The sequence below is a fragment of the Stegodyphus dumicola genome, chromosome X1 (genome assembly GCF_044657685.1).
Source record: "Stegodyphus dumicola isolate Sdum_Otavi_A_Nest chromosome X1, ASM4465768v1".
Classification (NCBI taxonomy): Eukaryota; Metazoa; Arthropoda; class Arachnida; order Araneae; family Eresidae; genus Stegodyphus; species Stegodyphus dumicola.
Window position 1 is genome coordinate 28,833,593 of NC_140780.1, and position 19,391 is coordinate 28,852,983.

Sequence of the window (19,391 nt, forward strand, 5' to 3'; positions counted from 1 at the left end):
AGGAAGGTTGACTTTTATTTTCCTCATTTACAGTTGAAGAAATTTCCTCGAGAACTGCACATGCAGAGGTAGAAGCAGTTTGCTTTTCTGCTAATGTAGAAGGTTTTTCAGAGACTTTTATAGGTGACTCATCTGAAATACATGTTTTTAAGCCCTCTTGATATGTTTCCCAACTTCTGTTCATATTCAGTAAGAGATCTTTGTGAACTGGATCAGTCATTGGATTGTTTTAGCCATATTTTTCACATGAGGTTTCTTTAGAAGCCATTAAATCATATTTAATAGTCTGCACTGCATCTAGGGAATCAATTTTAAGAGAGGTTCTATAGTCAGTGACAAGTGTATCCATTAAGTTGAATGCACTTTCCACTAATGGGCCATGGAAGCAGCTAAGGCTGGCTTTGACCAATTTAGCCAATGTAGAACACTTATAATCATTTGTGAAATCATCTTTTAAATTAAAAACTTTAGACCAATATTTATCAATTGTACACTTGACTTGATTTCCACTTTCATCAGATGTGTAGAGCATTTCTTTGGTGATATCAATATCATTCTGGTATAACCTTATTTCAGCTTCTACTTTTGACTTTTCATTATCACTAAAAATATGGGACATAAAAGATGATAATTTTTCAAAAGTTGTACTGGTTTTACCTCTTAGCTCTGGATCTAATGCTGTAAAACTAATTAGATATGAATTTTTAAGGGGTAATTTCTGTTTCACATGCTGTGCTGTATTAGTATAAGCTTTCATCAGAGAAATTTGAAATTCTTTTGCTACTGGATGATTTTTTGATAATTTCTTCAGGAGAGTGGAAGCTTCTGCACCAGTAAATATTACTTTGCTAGGTAGATGGAATTCTGGATTTGTGACATCAACCTTTAATAAATCATTATAAGATGTGCACTCTTTGTTTCAAATAATTTAATATATGTGTTGAACTCTGGTAATACTGCTGAATATAATGTCATATGCAATAAAGTTTTGTTTTGCATAACAAATAACCCATTTAGTATTCTTTTTTTTTTCGAGCTAAAGCATCCTTTGTGAATTGTTGGGAATGCAAGCAAGAATACAACCCTTCAACAATTTTTTTATGAGCTGCAGAAATATTTCTTTTATTGTACACAGTTTCAACATAAGAAAAATAATCCCATTTATCAGTTTTATCCAAGTAGTGAAAAAAAAATATGCAATAAGAGCATCCCACAGATCTTTGATTCTTTCTAAAACACATAAAATGTACACCCACCTATGATCTGGTCTCTTCAAGGGCTTAAGTTTTTTAATGGCAAGGGATTCACAGATTTTGAAAAAATTTTCTCTTTTACTGCAGCTTTTCATATCAAAATAAATGTCATCAAACAAATCTTCTAAGTATCTATCAAAACATGAAGCAAATTTTTTTGCAGTTATTAGCTGTGTGACATATGTCACCATCAATATCTAATAAGTGTGGTGCTTTTTTGACTGTAGTCTGGTTTCAACACCCTTTTTTTTTCCACGCATGGTGTTACATGAGTCCATTAATACACTAATTAAGTTTGCCCATGGAATATTATTATCTTCAATAGTATGAACAACTGCTTTAAAAACAGCTTCTGAATTGCAAGATTCCATCTTTAGAGATGCAAAATGATGAACTACAACTTAATGCATTTTGATTGTTGTCATAAAACCGCACCAATATTGCCAGTATACTTTCCTGAGCATTGCTAGTACTTTCATCCAAATTTAGAGAAAATGGAGTCTCTTTTAAAGTTTTAATGATATTTTCCTTAATAGTTTTTGCAAGCCCATATTTCATCTTATAACATGCAGTAGTCCTGGACATTTCCAACGAGTTTAGTGCCGTCTTATCGCGGCTCAACTGTTTGCAGAGTTCAATTAAATTGGGAGCTACATTGAAAGAAAGAGAATTCTCGGCGATAAACGAAGTTATTAATACCTCTTGGCGTGCTTTTCTTGTCACTATATCCAATGGCCGAGCATCAGTCTCCAGTATTTTTTGAATTAGCATAATTACTTAAAGTCATTGAATGTCTAATGCACTTTGAATATTTTATGTGCGTCACAGTTTTAGAATCATTTGTGAAAGCCTTGAATCCTTCCCCACCATACTGCAGCAGTCAGTTACAAAAAACACAATATGCTTGTCCAGCAACATTTATTTTCTTGCACTATGTGCCGATGGTATCCCCATTACCATCTCTCCGTTTAATCCAATTCCACCTAAATGCATTCTGGACACCTTCTTCTAATTGTATAATATCACTATTTATATCAAGAAATTTCATAGTGAAATTCTCTTGCGTACATAAATAAAAAAAATATTTCAATAAACGAAACGAAAAATTTACATGTGCATCAATAAATGAAACGAAAATTTTACACAGCGGAGGAAAAAAAGTTGAAAACCGATCAATGACAAATAGCTAATATGGTGAAAAATCCCCCTTCTCTACTTATTGGCGCCACGCCAGGAGAGATAAGACCTTTGAACCCAGAGTCACGTGATCGCACATCTGGTCGAACGAAGTCTCTCCCTTTTTTTTCTGCCGCGCCTACTTCCCAAAAAGAATCCAGAAGAGAATGTCCGAGAACCGGGAGAATGAGTCATAACTCGCAATAAGGAAAGAACAAAAAAGAAGTTTTTCCCCCCTTTTCACGCATTATCACTGCCTTTGGAGAAAGAAAGGAAAAGTTTTCACCACACACACTGACCTTGCGTTTTCTGCTTTCAAAGCAAACAAAATTACCCAGATCAAAATAAATAATTCATTATTATTCCTACTTCCTTTTGAACGACGATCCCTGGAATTCCGGGGTTTTCCCAGAGCACAAACACCCCTGCATGACCTATCTTCACAAATTTGGCCAGAGATACAGAGACCAATGTATTTGAGGCAGTACTGGTGACCCAGACCACTATCTGTATGATTGCCCGCAAGCAGCAAATTCAAATTCAAGAAGACCCGCTATAATCAATATGCTGGCATAGATCCGGAATACAAATAAGAATAAATAATATATGCTCAGCCGTATCAGAGACCGTACTAACATTGCTAAGAATACTGCTGACAACCTGGAGTGATTTCTCTATTACTGTCCTCCGACACCGTGCTGTCAGCAGCTTGCTCTGTACATAGATTATCTTACTCAATTTTTTTTTAAATGAATAGTAATTATTTGCCAGGGTTGCCTCTCAAACAGGAGAATGAAATTCCCTGACTTTTCCAGGTTTTCTAGTTGTGTTTTAAAATGATTCTAGTCTATCTGCATATTGCATGCTGGTTGCGCTGAGAGGTAAATTAATTATGATATCACTTGAAAACACAAAAATTTGTCAATTACATGACTTACATATATATGTGCAAATATACATAGCAAAAAATATGTGCACTGAATTTAATGATAGTATGTCATCATACTGCTAGAATTAGTTTCAGGATTATGTCAGAGCTGAAATTTGAAAGCATTATTAACTAATAATTAATAAATTTAGAGGGAAGAAGCCATATTAAATTATATGAATAATGCTAAAATAAAGTTAATTACTTAAAACCTGAATTACAATAATCAACATTGCAATAATTTTGGCAAATATTAAATGGTTAGCTTAGATGACTGACTATTATTTTTTTTTACTTTACTGCAAAAAAAAAAAGGGGGACATTTATTAAAAAGGTTTAGAAGATTCTGCGGTAAAATCCTAGTATAAACTATGGCCTAGACGCAATTTTGAAAATTGTCGGCAACACCAAAATAATCCATTTACTGCTCATCACAATGTCGCCAAATCCTATGTGTACCATACACCATGATTAACCCGACTAGAACCCCCGATTATTTTATAGGGAAATGAGAAGGTATTTTCTTTAGTTCACCATATACTGCACATGTGCATGCGAGTCTTTCCATTTTCGAGGTTATTGCAAACCAAAGTCGCTGGAAACTTACCTTTCTAATAGACAATATGATTTAAGCTGTAGAAACTGGCTCTACGCCAGTTGCCCAAATGATGCTTATGCAATACATAATTTGCCAAGAAAGTGATCGCTTCCATCGTTGGCGCAAAACTTGCTTTTTTGGGGGCATCACCGTAAGGTAGCGGGCAACCATAATTTGCTTTAATAATGTTTTACTATTATAATTAATCCAGCTTGTACTGTTCTGAATATTTACTTGCAGTTAAATTTTATTATCTATATCTAATTTTTTATCAAGGATGTACCTTACTTGGTTCTATTTGTTATTTTTTGCCTTACCAAGCAGCACTGTACCTTAAATAAATACACACAGGTAATATGTAACATTATGTATGTTCTGTAAATCAGTCCGCACACATATTTCATAATATTTTTTTAATTCATTTAGTACCTAACATGACATTACCTATGTTAATGAAATTCTCTGAGTTCAGCACTTATTTAAGGCACTCGTAATTACTATTAGTGCAAAATAGAAATATATGAGGCTGCAGTATTGCCATTATAACTTGTCATTAGTGTTTACATAATGTAAATGCAACATATATACATGCACAGTTACATTAACCTAATTTATATTTTGTTTTGCCTCATGATTTGTAATGTATATGTATTTGCTCAGATTTCATCTTTACATCTGTATCTATACCCTGTCCTTATTATATCTGTATGCCTAACATATACCATAATAGTGAAAAGTAACTAAAATATACACTGAATTAACAGAAGTACGTAACCTGTTACCAAGTTGCAAAGCTCTTGGTAATGTAGCACCTACCGCATCAATTATTTTTACATAATTAGCATTTAATTGTATAACTCTCAATATACATTATGAGCACACTTTACTTGACAATGACATTGTCTCCTTGCAAGCAACAGCAACTTTGCAGTGCTCAAGATAAGTGGTCATCAGCATTTTCCCCTTAGTCTCAACAGTTCCCACCATACACTATCTTTCTATGTTATGATCTTCCTGTCGATATGCCTCACTTTACATAGTCAATTCCCGGAGGACACAGTACTACAGTCTAGTTAGTTCAAAGGGGCTTTATCCCTGATGGACTATTGCTTTTCTTTTTGCGATTTTGCGTTGAAAACTTTAAAAGGCTGTACAGTCAAATACCGAAAATCTGCCGACCTGAAATCCGCCAACTCCTAAAATCCGTATTGCCTCTCAAAATATAAATATCTAGTTTACAGGTTCAGGAAACCGCAACATGGAGTACAAAATATCGAAGAAAAAATACTTACTGGATAATGACGTCATAATTACCAAATAATAATGAGTCATAACGGAAATACCAAATTATTGACATCATGTTAAGAGTTTTTCCCTCCAATCTGTATCGAGGTAAAAAAGCAGATGATTAATTCAACTTTTCTTTCAAGTTCACGCTGTTGTACTTTCTGAGCTTTGTTATTTCACGAGATTGTTTAGTAATTTTTCTTTTTATACGGATATTTTGTGGATATATTAAGAATATTTTAAATTTCAGTGCTTTTTAATACAATGACAGATAAGAAATGCACTCATGATTTTACTGCTTGCAACGCTGAAAAATGTTAAAGCGTTGCATTGACTGTAATGAAAGAAGTGGAAATTCTGCTAAAGATAGAGGCAGGTGCTACTGCTCGGTTTATAGCAGAATCGTATGGAATTGCCACAGGGACTGTGTATGATATACGGAACAATAAAGAAAAGCTGTTGAAATTTTACAGCAACAGTGATTCATTCGAACATCGGAATCCGAAACCGGAAATCTTTACATGAGGCGAAATCGACAAACCTCGTTGCTGTCTTGTACGAGTGGTTCTGGCAGCGGCGGAGTGATGGGGTATCTATTTCAGGCCTGCGCCAAGCCTAACCTGTACTCCTGAGAGAAAAGAGGAAGCAGATTCATGCTGATTTAAAAATAGAGGAGCCTAATGTAAATGAATAATATAATCAGTTTACATATGTAATAATAATAATTTAATGCATAAAATTAATTATTGTATTAATGTATATAATAATTTAAATAAATGTATCTAATACGCCTTATTTATTTTGCACTTTTAGTCTGAATATTATCTTTTCCATCCTGAAAAACCGCAAAATCCTAAAATCCGCACAACCTCTGGTCCCAAGTGTTGCGGAATTTTGGACTTCTACCGTATTACTTTTCATATCATTGCCACCAAATACCGCCTTGTATTATATTTCAAGAAGTTAAATAATGAAGAATCTGCATAAATGTATGTATGTTTCTCGCACTGTGATAAAACAATGGTATCTAGAGCCATAAAACTTTGAATGACGTAATCCTACTGCAAACATGGGCATCTAAAAGCCCAAATTTGAAATTTGGAATTTGTTTTATTTTTGATTTCGTATTTGTAACACTTTAACGAATTTTTGATTAACAAACTCAACGATTTAAAAGCGAGCAATGGCAACGGTCTACAGGAGAAAATAACCTTTTTATCTTCAGCGCGTGGAACTGTGTATTGGAAATTCTAAAGATATGCTCATTTTAAAATTATTTTTGCGACGTTGCTGTTGAACTGAATTTTACGGTTTAAATGCAAAGAACATGACATTTAATAAATAAAGGTAGCACATAAAACGTTAAGAAAAAACCCTTTGGACATAATTTAAAATCTGAAACCTTTACGATTTATATATATATATATATTTCTTCCATCAACAGGATCCAACATGTTGAAGAACACCTAACCCAGCAGGCCAGCAGTTCTGTCGACAGTGAAAAGAAAGTTTGGGGGTAGGTGTTTCTTTTGGTATGGATTGGGACCCTTGATCCAAATTCATGGTCAGCTCAACACTGACGACTATCACACTATTTTAGATAACACTGTGTTTCCTACGTTGTGGCAGTTTTAAGAGTTGGGCCCATGTTATTTCCAGGAAGACACCACCAGATGGTATGTTGCAAGGTCTAATATGGATTGGTATGGTTACAATGGAGTTAACCAAAAAGACCAGCTTTCCAAGAATCCAGACCAAAATCCTACCACCATCTCCTGGGACGAGTTGGATTACTGAATTGAGGGATGCAAGAACCATCTGACAACGGTGAAGGAACTTGTATGTTTTCTGCAAGCTAAGTAGAAGAAAATACCAATAGCTCCATACAAGGACTTGTGTTAAGCATGTCCTGGAGGGTGAGCCTGTAACTGTCACTTAAATAATTATCACCAAGAAAATATAAGCCAGGATAACCAATCAAAATATTGCCCTCTGCCAATTTTTCGGAACAAGGTAAATAAAAAAAGATATGGGAATGTAAAAATCTGAAATTGCTAATTTTAATAAATATTTCGGAATTTACCTTTGACCTCTAATTTTCCTTCTGCTTCAGCATCACCCAGCTTGTTACTTGCAGAACAAGTATACATTCCTTGATCAGTTACAAGAGCATTTGTTATCTTCAGATCACCATTATCTAAAACCTGTCACAAAGAATTTTTTCAGCTTATGTTTAAGAAAAACTTCATTAATTATCTTAACTGCCTACAGCAATCAAAAGCAATAAAAAAAGCTCACATATGAAGCAACACACACCCAAATGCATTATTTTATACAAAAAGTAATACATAGTAAAAATTTACATCAAATCTTCCCTTGCACTCATCCCAGTCCTAAAATATTCACAATAATAATTTTAAAATATGTCTTAGATCACACTTAATATGAATATAATGTTCAGTTTTCAATGAGAATAATATACAATTTCTTCTTTTAATAAATAAATCGAATATAACTAATCTTTCACAATGAAAAATACCAGACAGATAAAGGTAATTTAATAAATAAGGGATGCTCATACATTCCCTTAAAAACACACGGTGAAAACAAAGTGATCCGAAAAGGAATAATGCTACTTTGGATCCAATGTAGAGCAAAAAATTTGTGAGATATAGTAATTTTCAAATTTCTAGTTTGATAAACTTTATATTCAGTAACTTCTACAATTTTAACTTTTTTAGCTTTTAAATACTATAATCTTTTAATAAATGGAACTTGGTTTAAAGCATGTTATTCAAAATAATTGTAATGGCACTGAAGAATGAAATATTCTATAAAACTACTTATGCGGCCTCTATTTCTGCAACTGCCAGTTGCACATACATACTTCTAATTACAAATGCTTTAAATATGGAAAATATTCATGTTATGGCATTTTTAAATTTAAAAATTCAAATTTTAAATAAGAGCAAAATCTAGCTATTTATAAGTTGATTTAATTCTTAGTCAAAATTTATATTCATTGAATGAAATAAAACATAGCAGATTTGACTCCGTTATGAGAAAAACTGACTTGAGGTTTTAGAATTTGAGATCATGTTCAGTGGTCACACTATAATTGATGAAGGAAATGTTTGCATTTAATTAAGTATGCAAAATCAGTTTAGAAAAATGTTTTTGGTGTTAAGAGACTAAATGATGAGTATGCTATGGTTAGATTAGGTTAGGTTATTTCAATATGACAAAGCTATTAGGGCTATCTGCCTAAGAGAAGGCATGTGTTCATGAAGGACTTCCTGAGCAAAACTAGCTTGCATTCATGTTACAAATGAGAAAAACCATGAAAACCAACCATGCAGCCAGCCCTTCATCTGGGTGTGAGCCCAAAGTAGGTCAAACTCCAGTATACAGTGGTCTTAACTAATCAGCTACTGGTGGGACTAAGCATTGGCGCATTGAATACTATAAAAATGGTAAATATAAATTTATTCATATCAAACAAGGACACGTGTCCTTGTTCGATCATTTAATAACTACTTACAACACTAAATTATTCCTCTTAATGAATGCAATAATCTCTGTGTCCAGAGAAAACAAATTATCTGCTGTACATTAGCATTTTCGATATTCCGTCTGGTAAGGTGATAAATGACCACTTTTTTTTCCAAATAACAAGCAAGGTCGCAATTCAATATTGTTTCCAGAACTCTGCATAAGCAACTCAGGGCATTTGGACAACAGTTGGGAAGATTCTTCTGAGCTTTTTCCTGATTTTACAACTGAAATAGCAACAGCATTCAGTCACACATTAGAAAAAGTGACTTCTTTCTACACCAAACAGGGTGATACAGGATTCTTATGATACCATTAAGATCAGAGCTAGTCTTGGAATAAAGAGAAAAAACCTCTCTCAGCACAAAATCCAAGCTATATGTTTTGGTATTCAGAGAGCTAAAAACAGTGAGAATTTTCTCAGAACAAAACTCAGCTGAGTGAAATGCCACTGGATGTTTGTGTTACTCATAACAACAGCAAAGCTTTACGTATAAAGTTAGCAATGCCTTCTCTGCTCTAAAAAGTTAGGCTATCCTTTCCAACATAAAGTTTTTTTTTAACTGTCATTAAGGAAATCTGCTAGGGTTTGAGGATGTAATAAAGGACATATAATAAATTCACAGATCTTTGGTGCCAGAGTATTTTCAAGCATTTGCCATTCTCTTTTTTTAGGATATGAGATTGCTCAGAATGAATATAGCTGTGAAAAAATTCCCCAGTTGTTCTTTGTTGGCTGAGAATTTCTTCACAATCACAACTCCACCCTGATTTTGGACATTTCAGAAACTTTATTCAGGTATACAGATTTCAGCTCTCTTAACAAGAGTATTGGTAACAATGTGATGTCTGACCGGTATGGAAATAATTCACCATTTTCTCGAAGCTCCCAAGCTGCATTCTTGAATATAAATTCTGAAGATTTTATAATATTTTCTCCATTTCCTATTATAGCTCCAAGACCTGGGAAATGATTGTTATACTAGGGATCATTCCTGATACTACTAAATAAGCAGCAAGGCAGGAGGGACAGAATAAATGGCAAGACCAAATGGAATATCTTCATCCATAAAGATATTCTGTGCCTCATCTAAAAGACAAAGGCTGATTCACAGTCAACTACTCAATTATAAATTTCACTGAATAAGCATCACTTTCTATAGGCCACTTTCCACTGGTATATAATCATGACCATTACAGTCACTAATTGGAATAAACTGGTGCTGGCATCTGCTCAATAAAATAATCTAATTCATTCAGATAATATTCACATTCCATGGCAGATGATAAAAAATTGCACATAAAAAACAATTTGTGAATATTTACTTGTATCGAATAACTTCAAGGTTCATGTTCAAAGGGAGAATGATACATAGGAGGCATGATAAAACCACTCCTCCACAAACAAAGTCATATATTCCACAAACATAGTCGTATATCCATCAATATATTTTTTCCTAGCTACAGAATAACTCTGAAAGCGTGAGTGTTTGACTCAGTTTTAGATGCATTTTTCTTGCACTGCAAAATAAAATCAGTGGTGCATATCAATCATATCTTTAATGCTCAAAATTCTAATGGAAAATCGGACACAAGATATAAGAGTTACCATTACGATCACTTGTTGCTTTGTTTTGTGATGCCATTTTTTTCTTCAGTGACAGAGATTTTTTTTTGAAACTCATACTCCATGGTTACTTCTATTTTCAAATCAAGAGATTTCAACAAGACCCAACTCTGATTTTTGAATGGCCATTATTTTTTACCAATTCTATTCTCTTCGATTCTTTATCGATTGTAGGACTGTATTGTTGATATTGCATGCATTAGTGGTCAAATCTCTTAAACTAGTCAATGCCTTTTTTCCCCTGAACATTAAGGAAAATTCAATATGATAATCGATTTAATAAAATGTGTAGCATCAGAGTAAGGTAAGTTTTGGCACAACTGAGTGCCCACAATCTGCTTCCTCATTTACATATATATTACTTCTAGTAATTTTCAAAGTGTGAAACTTCTTTTCAGATTTCCATTTCAGGCAAGTGAGTGAGAATTATTTGTATTCCCCATTACAGTTACAGCATATGCCAAAGCTGAACAATTTTCATTGCCATGATACCCTTTCCCTGCAGACTAATGAGCACATGTGGAGCTGTCGCAATAGAAAGTTGTGGTTTAGGAAAAATGCTGGCACTTAAAGCATCTCATTGGACTGAGAGTGTAAGGCAGTATGGGCAATTCAGCTACCTGCACTTTATAATTTTGGGCAAATCAAGGCAAAGAATCAAGATAATACATTTCATTCGTTTACCTTCTTTTCATAGCCTGATACACCTTGCAATAAAGACATTTTGATGAGACAGTTTCTCAAAAAATTCCTAATTGAAAAAAACAAAGGAGGACAATTTTCTGATAAAATACTTCAAATGAAATTCAATACCTTTGTGTATTAACTTGTCTACTCTCATTCATTCCAAGACAGGAAAACTACAAAGTAAACAGTTTCAATTAGAAGATCCCCAGAATGAAATCTTAACATTTCCTGTTTTTAAAAAAATTCCTTAATACATTCATGTATCAACCATACCATTTTGTGCCCTTCTCATGAAGTATCTATCAATGATAAAACAAGCAGGACATTGACTGGATTGGTTTACCTTCAAATCTGTTAGACATTCCTTAAAAAATACGGTAGTATTTTCAATATTTGATGAGCTTTTAGGATCACTTTCCTGAAGGAAAAATATTCAGATCTGGTAGTTCATCACTCTAAAGAGCAGAGCAAGGGGATGCAGTTTTCTGCCCCAGGACTAATCAAGGCTATATAATCATTGAAACTTCCCAACTAGATTTCCAAAATGCATGAACTTCACAATCAGTTATCTCCAAGCCACTGACATTAAGGTTATTGAACAGAAAATTTTCACTAATGGGAGCTGCCGACTACTTCTCATTTAAAGTAAAGCAGAGGCCAAAGTTCGGTGTTAGTACTGCATCTCACCCATCAACTACCAAGACTATCACTTTCAGTTGTACGGGTGTAGAGGTTCACCGAACGCCACAGGATTTTTCATCATGATATGACCAACAAAAATTTTGTATCATCATTTAACAGTGACCCCTAACTTACTAAGATATCTATCTCAAAGGAGAAAAAGAGAAGAAGCAGAACACAAAAAAAGGGGGAACGTTGCAACTTTTCATGGTAAGAGTGTGCTGTTGCGGAGACAGAATATATTCTATGTGTTTTATGTTATGTAACTGTTCGTGCGCCATTGCATTGCTGCTGTATTACTGTGAATATATCCTATTGGTGTTTTTCATAAAATATAAAAGAACAATGTAGTCATGAATTTTGTCTACCAAATCAAGATCAAATAACCATCGATGTCAAATTTTCGAAATCAAGGTAGCTTTCATATTCGGATTTTCAAGTGTTGCATCTACCTTTCGAAATTCGCGTTAATCCTAAAGCTTTCGAAATATTCAAGAGAAAAACAAGAAACTTTTTAAGAAACAAGAAAACATGTCAGTCTGTCTTTCGACATGCACTGCGCTTTTATACTTAAAATTAGCACTAAATAAAATTTTGTTTGTTTTTAAAATGTACACTGCCAAAAATCTGTTACATTTTGAATGTTAGAAACCTCAGCAAAATTTAAAAAATGATTTGCCTAAACTATTCAATGGCTAAATATGTTTTGATTGCAGGAATATATTACTTTGCTTTTGAAATGTACGAGGGCCATCCAGGAAGTAGATTATGTTTCCGTCTGTGTCCGCTAGGGGCGGGGCTAGCGCGGCCATCTTGGGGTCAGAGCGTTGCGCAGCTCAGTCTGCATCTAGCCGTGCTAGTGAGAGGTTCGTGCTGTGCTCCGTTCAGATACTGTGACGGTTTGAAATGTCTGCGTTAATTGAAAATCCCGCGAGCTGCGAGGTGCGCTCAGTAATAAGGTTTCTGACTGCAAAAAAACTGTAAACCGATAGAAATCTATCGGCAGCTTCGTGAAGTGTATGGGGACAACATTATCACTGAAGGTGGAGTGCGTCAGTGGGTCATAAGATTTCAAAATGGCCGAACCAATGTTCACGACGAAGATCGAAGTGGGAGACCCAGCATAGTGACCGCCGAACTTCTCGAAAAAGTCGATGCTAAAGTCCGTGAAAATCGAAATTTCACAATAACGGAACTTTCTTTGAGTTTTCCACAAATTTCGCGAAGTTTGTTGCACGAAATCATCAGCGAAAAGCTTGGTTACCACAAGTTTTGTGCAAGATGGAAGGCAAGAAGAGGTAACCAAGTGGTTGAAGGCGCAGGCGGCCGAATTTTTCGACGAAGGAATTTCCAAGCTCGTACATCGCTACGATAAATGCCTTAATTTGTATGGTGACTATGTAGAAAAGTAGTATTTGAGTGTGGCTTTCATCTGTATATAATAAAATTTGTTTCCTATACTTTGTTTATTTTTTTATTCCAAAACGTAATCTACTTTCTGGATAGCCCTCGTACTTCACATTTTCAGTTCCAAGCTCAACTGGCTCAGAAGCACAAATTACCCAAACTAATAAATAATTTACACACAAATAACGTGTTTACTCGCATAATAGTCACACCCCCATTTTGAAGCAGGAAAAATCGTTAAAATATTTTCCTTGTGTTATGATGTATTACTATAGGTGGCGTTGGTGTGCCAAAAAAGTAAGTTAGACCTTGTAACTCATCATGTTAAGACAGCCCCAAATGTTGTGTATTGTATTATCATCATAATAAATGTTATGTGTGAACTTCGCTTAATCCTTGAAAAGTTATCGACCACAAAAGGTATCTTGCAACTACACCTCTGGATACTTGGAGCTTTCGCCTCTGGATACTTCATTTGATCGCTCACCTACATCTCTTGGAGCAGCACCACTGAAGACTTGACAGATAAAATTGGTCGGTAAGCCTTTGAATTATTTATTTATTGGTATCGATCTTTGAAACCGAAACATAATGGATGATTTAGCAAAAGAGAAAAAGAAACGTGCTATTGTACGTAACACTTCTAAATAAATTTGAGAAACTATCATCGGAAGAATTAAGTAAAGAACATATAGAAGATTTAAATTCATCACATGAATTATTAATTGAATACTATGAGAAACTTAAAAGTTTTGACTCAAAGATCAATGCTCTAATAATTGATGAAAAAGAATATGATAATGAACTACTTGCATGTGAAGAGTATGATGAAAAAATTATAACGTTTAAAGCTAAGACTGTTAGTAAAATAAAGAAAATTAACAGTAATGAATTTATTGAAAGAAGTTTACTTACAACTAGTAATGGTATTAGTAGTACTCTGAATGGTAACCAGGGCTGTAAAGTCGGTAGGGAAAATGATTGATTCTGACTCCTGAAATTTTAATGACTCCGACTCCCTCATACATATATTATATATATGTAAACATATACACATGGGCTACAGCTTATTTTTTTAATATAAAAGAAGTAATAGATGCTACAGAATAAAAATTGATGGCATAGCGAATTATTTATATTAATTAACATTTATAATGAAATGGAAATACTGGCATTAGTTATTTCTAAGAAACACTATAGCTTTGGCAGGATTTTATTTGTTGGATGGTCATAGATCCGATTTGATAAACTTCACAGTTGAGAAGAGTCTTTTCACACTAACTTGAGTAGGAGGAAGAGCTGTTACTGTTAGGGCTACTTCTTTTAACTTTTCAGGATAGATTTTTATAAGTTCTAAAAGAGGTGTCTTGCAAGCACAATCATACATCTCTATTTCTTCAAAGGCCATGCAGAAATCTTGTATTTTTTCTTTTTTATATCTAAAGGCTCTTCTTTTTTATTTTCATTCACTTTGCCTTAGCCTTTTCTATATCATATAAAATATTTCTCAAAATCTAATTCATCAATGGAAAAGGATGACAGAGACTCAATTGCAATGTCTGCAGTTTGACTGTCCTGATTCGCATTCTCTAATTGTTCTGAGAATAATTTCATTCTTAATGAGAGTTCATAGGTGACTTTCTTTGCCTTTTTAATTTGTTCGTCAGCCAAGAAAATTTGGTGTTTCAGATCTCCATATAATGAAACCAGCAAGATCTCATTGTCTAGCAAACTAGTTTCTCTTTTCTTCATTGAAGAAATGATTGCTTCTGCAATAAATTCTCAATTTCAGAAAGAACAAACATCCCATTCTCGCCTCTTGTCAATTCTTCAGATTGCAGCTTTTTTGTGGCTATATACGGTATAGAAAGAAGAGTTTCCAATTCTGCAAGATCATTTCACAGTCTTTCTGTTAATGAAACATTAGGGTTATCTACATCTCCTAAAAAAGTTCTTAATTCTAAAAACCTGTTTATCATCAAATATCTACTTCCTTATTGAATTGCTTGATCAATAATTCCCCCTTTTCCCGCTTGCTTCCTAAGAATGGCATCAATTTTAGAAGTTCTTGCTGCTATTGCTGCTTACCTAAATTTACCAGTGAAACTTGTAACTAAATGAATCAGTTTAATCACTAATGGCAAATATCACAACCATCCTCCTCCCTTATATTTATTTCCTAGTAGGTCAATAAAATAGAAAATAACTATTAATTAATGTATACAGTTCATAAATAAAAATAATAACTCAGCTTGTCATTAATTTTTTTCAATTCGTTTTAATTTCATTTCAAATTCAAACAGTCTAACGAAAACTGGAGTCAAAGTCGACCTGTTTTCTAGTGACTCCAGCTCCGACTCCTTTTACCCCAAAATTTGCCCGACTTCAATTCCAACTCCATGACTCCGACTCCACAGCCCTGACGGTAACAATGTTGCTATAGGTAGCACTTCAGTAAAGTTACTTAAATTAAATATTGAAAATTTTGCTGGTGATCCCAGTAAATGGCTCGAAATTTTTAATTCATATGATAATGCTATTCATTCTAATCCAAGTTTATCCAAAATAGATAAGTTTACATATTTCAAAAGTTTATTTATCTGGTTCCGCATATAATTGTGTATCTGGTTATGCTTTATCTGAAGAAAATTATGATATATGTATTAAAAGTTTAGAAGCGAGGTTTGGTCGTAAAGATATTATAATATCAAATTTCATGCAAATGTTGTTACAGTTAGAACCAGTTAAATGTTCTTCAATTGTTTTTGAGTTAAGAAAGCTCTATGATCAGTTACAAATCTCTGTTAGAAATTTAAGTAGTTTAGATGCTACTAGCAGTTCATACAGACAGCTATTGAACCCAATAATTCTTAAATTGTTACCTGAAGATTTAGCTCTTGAATTTCATAGGAAAAAAGCATCTAACCAAAACACTGAAGTGAGTGAATTAATAGAGTTCATTAAAATCGAAACTGAATGCCGAGAAGCAAGCATGTTGATTAATAGCTCAAAAGTTATAAATGCGTAGGGATTAATCCTAAACAAGGGTTTAAAATTCATACAGACAAATCTTTAATGTCTACATTTAATAATTCCGTTAAGAAATGTTGTGTCTTTTGTAATATTTATAATGAACATGATTTTCTTGAATGTATGAAACATACTGACAAAAACGCAAGTACTTAAAAATATCTAATTTGTGATACTGCTGCTTTAAGAAACATAGGGCAGTTCCCTGTAGAACGCATATAGAAGCTTGTGAAATTTGTAAGAAATCATTCCATAATAAACTACTTTGTTTATGAAAAAACCAAACCAGCAGTTCAAAATTTTAAAACGGAAGTAAGCGCAAACGAAAACAAAACTGTAGTGTCTACTACGCTATTGAATAAAAAATCTGTATTATTACAAACTTGTTCGGTCATCACGCAATATAAACAAAAGAAAACAATTTGTCAAGTGTTAATTGATTCAGGTTTAGAATTTAATTATTGTTCTCAGCAAACAAATTAAATTTTCCTATAAAAAGAATAGAGAAGTCAAAAGTTTATTCCTTTGGAAATAATTGCCAAGAAAAGGAATTTCCTGTTAATTCAATAACTCTGAAATGTACAACTGATCCGTCAAAAAAAAAAAATTTATTGACGTTTACGTAACAGATAACATATCCCAAAACGATAGCTCAGTTCAAGATCAACTGTCACCGTTCATGACAGAATTTATGAGAAAGCAAAAGCGTCAACTAGCAGATGATCCGAGTGAAACAAAAATAAGCGTTTTAATCAGCATGAATTATTTCTGGTCTATACACTCAGAAAGAAAATATCAGATGAATTATTTTTAATTCTGACATTATTCGAAGAAACAATTTGCAGATGCTTGGAAAAATCTTCATGAAATTTACATGTTTCAAATGTTAATACTTGCTATGCATACATTAAAGAAGTAGATACTAAGTTAGCAATTCTGTTAGACATTTAGTCATTTTGGCATCTAGAGGAACTCTTTATGGGAGACAGCGATTCATTATTGAGGGAAGATTTGGAGGTTATTAATCTGTTTAATAAGAATTTACGTTGCAAAAATGGATAATACATTGTTAAGCTATTACTTAACGAAAGAAAATCAGAACTTAGAAGTAATTTCCTAATTGCTAAACAGAGGGTTTTGAAGCTAGAAAACAAATTGAGACATAATGAGTGGTTATTTAGTGAATACAAGAAATTGATTAATGAACAGTTAGACACAGGAATAATTGAAAAATGTTCTAATGCTGTTAATTGCGAACTTGAAAGTGATAGCTATTTTGCCTCTCATAGTCCTGTAATTCGCCTTGACAACTACTGTTGTGGGTATTGTGTATGACTGTCCGTCTAGAAACAAAGGTGCAAAATCTCTGAACGAGTGTCTAATTCAAGGACCCAACTTGTATAGCAATTTATTATATATCAATTTAAAATTTAAATTACACAAGATAGCCAGTGAGGCAGAAAATGATGATAAAGCATTTTATCTGGCAACTACTGCAGTGAATATTCTGAAAGATGCAAACATACATCTTCATAAAATAAAAAGCAATTCTAGAGTTCTATGAGAACCATGGGTCAAAAGTGGAATCGATGTTGAGGAAAATAATTTAAATAAGAATCATCAAAAGTGGATACAGATTGAAGTGGGATACAGATCATGATCAGTTTAGATGTAACACAATTCAGGGAATCGCTTGATGAACAAACAGTAACTAAAACACTCATTTTGCAAACCATAGCCAAAATTTATGATCCTATGGACTAATTTCTACATATGTTATTAGAGCTAGGTTTATGATTCAAGAATTATGGGAATCCGGTTGTGATTGGAATTCCGAGGTACTTGACGAGCTAAGAAGGAAATTCTTGACATGGTATTCTGAAATCGAGGAACTTGTTAACATTAATGTTCCTAGAAGATATTTTTTGTGTGGTTCAACAATGGATGCAGAAAATATGATCCTAATTGTTTTCGCCGATGCCAGTATCAAAGGATATGGTAGTATAGCCTATCTTCAAAATTCCAGTACTTTGGAGACATCCTTTGCACTATCTAAAATAAGAGTAGCTCTTCTACAGAAGCTTACACTTCTGCGCTGGGAACTGATGGCAGCTACTATTGCTGCTAGGATAGCTAATTATATGAAAACACTCTTTAACATCTAGCAATGCAATATTTATTGACTCTCAGATAGTACTTCATTGGATAAAGGACTCTGCCAATAATTGGAAGCCTTTAGCAAATCATGTTAGAGAGATACAGAATTTAATCGCTCCTTCTCAATAGCAGTTTGCAAGAGCACTGAAAACCCTGAAGATGTTGTAACATGAGGTGCGAAGTTAATAGATCTCATAGACAATGAATTTTGGTTTTAAGGGCCACCTGGCTAAGGCAAGGTAACTTCCAGTAATCAAAGGGCTGAACTTATTTTAGATCCTGAAGCTAAAGAACTTTCTCTTGAAGAGCAGCGAAAAACTGTGGTGTGTGTTGCATCCAATAATCAATATGAATTTGATCTTATTAAATTTTCATACTGGAATAAGCGCAATGTGTAGTAGCATGGTGTCTTAGATTTGTGAAAAATGGCAGTTCTTCAACATTAAAAGTTAAAGGAGTTTTAACTGTTCCTGAACTCAAAAGAGCTTCATACATTATCATGCGCTTAGTCCAAGAAAGTCGAAATCTTGGCATTAAGAGCAGGGGAAAACATCAGCTCTAACAGCAGAATTATCTCCTTGAATCCCTTCTTTGATAACGAAAATATTCTTCGCATTGAAAGAAGGCTAAGGAATACTAATATACCTGAAAATCAAAAGCACCAGGCAATTCTTCCTAAGAAGCATCACGTGACTCAATTAATAATTACGTATTTTCATGAAACTCATCTTCATGGAGGATTTTCACTTACAATTTAGGCTATCCAACAGAAATATTGGATAATTAACTTCAGACGCAGTACGCAAAGTTATTAGAAACTGCATGAAATACCTCAGAAATCGTACAAATACTGCATCGCAAATAATGGCCGATCTTCCGGCATCTCGAGTTGTGCCAAGCAGAGTATTTTCTAGAGTAGGCCTTGATTATGCAGGGTCATTCCTTATGAAACCCTGCAAGGGGGAGAGGAATAAAGGCAATCAAGTGCTATGTATGCCTGTTCGTATG

General features: G+C 33.9%; 1 protein-coding gene across 1 annotated transcript in view; it reads right to left on the bottom strand.

Moving 5' to 3' along the window:
• The window catches only part of LOC118198717 (neuroglian-like), a 207,712-nt gene that overhangs the window by 96,923 nt on the left and 91,398 nt on the right, over positions 1 to 19,391 (bottom strand). Inside the window, exon 11 of the mRNA XM_085807673.1 lies at positions 7,326 to 7,446. Within this exon, the coding sequence (XP_085663799.1) occupies positions 7,326 to 7,446 (121 nt within the window). The remainder of the gene's footprint in view (positions 1 to 7,325; positions 7,447 to 19,391) is intronic.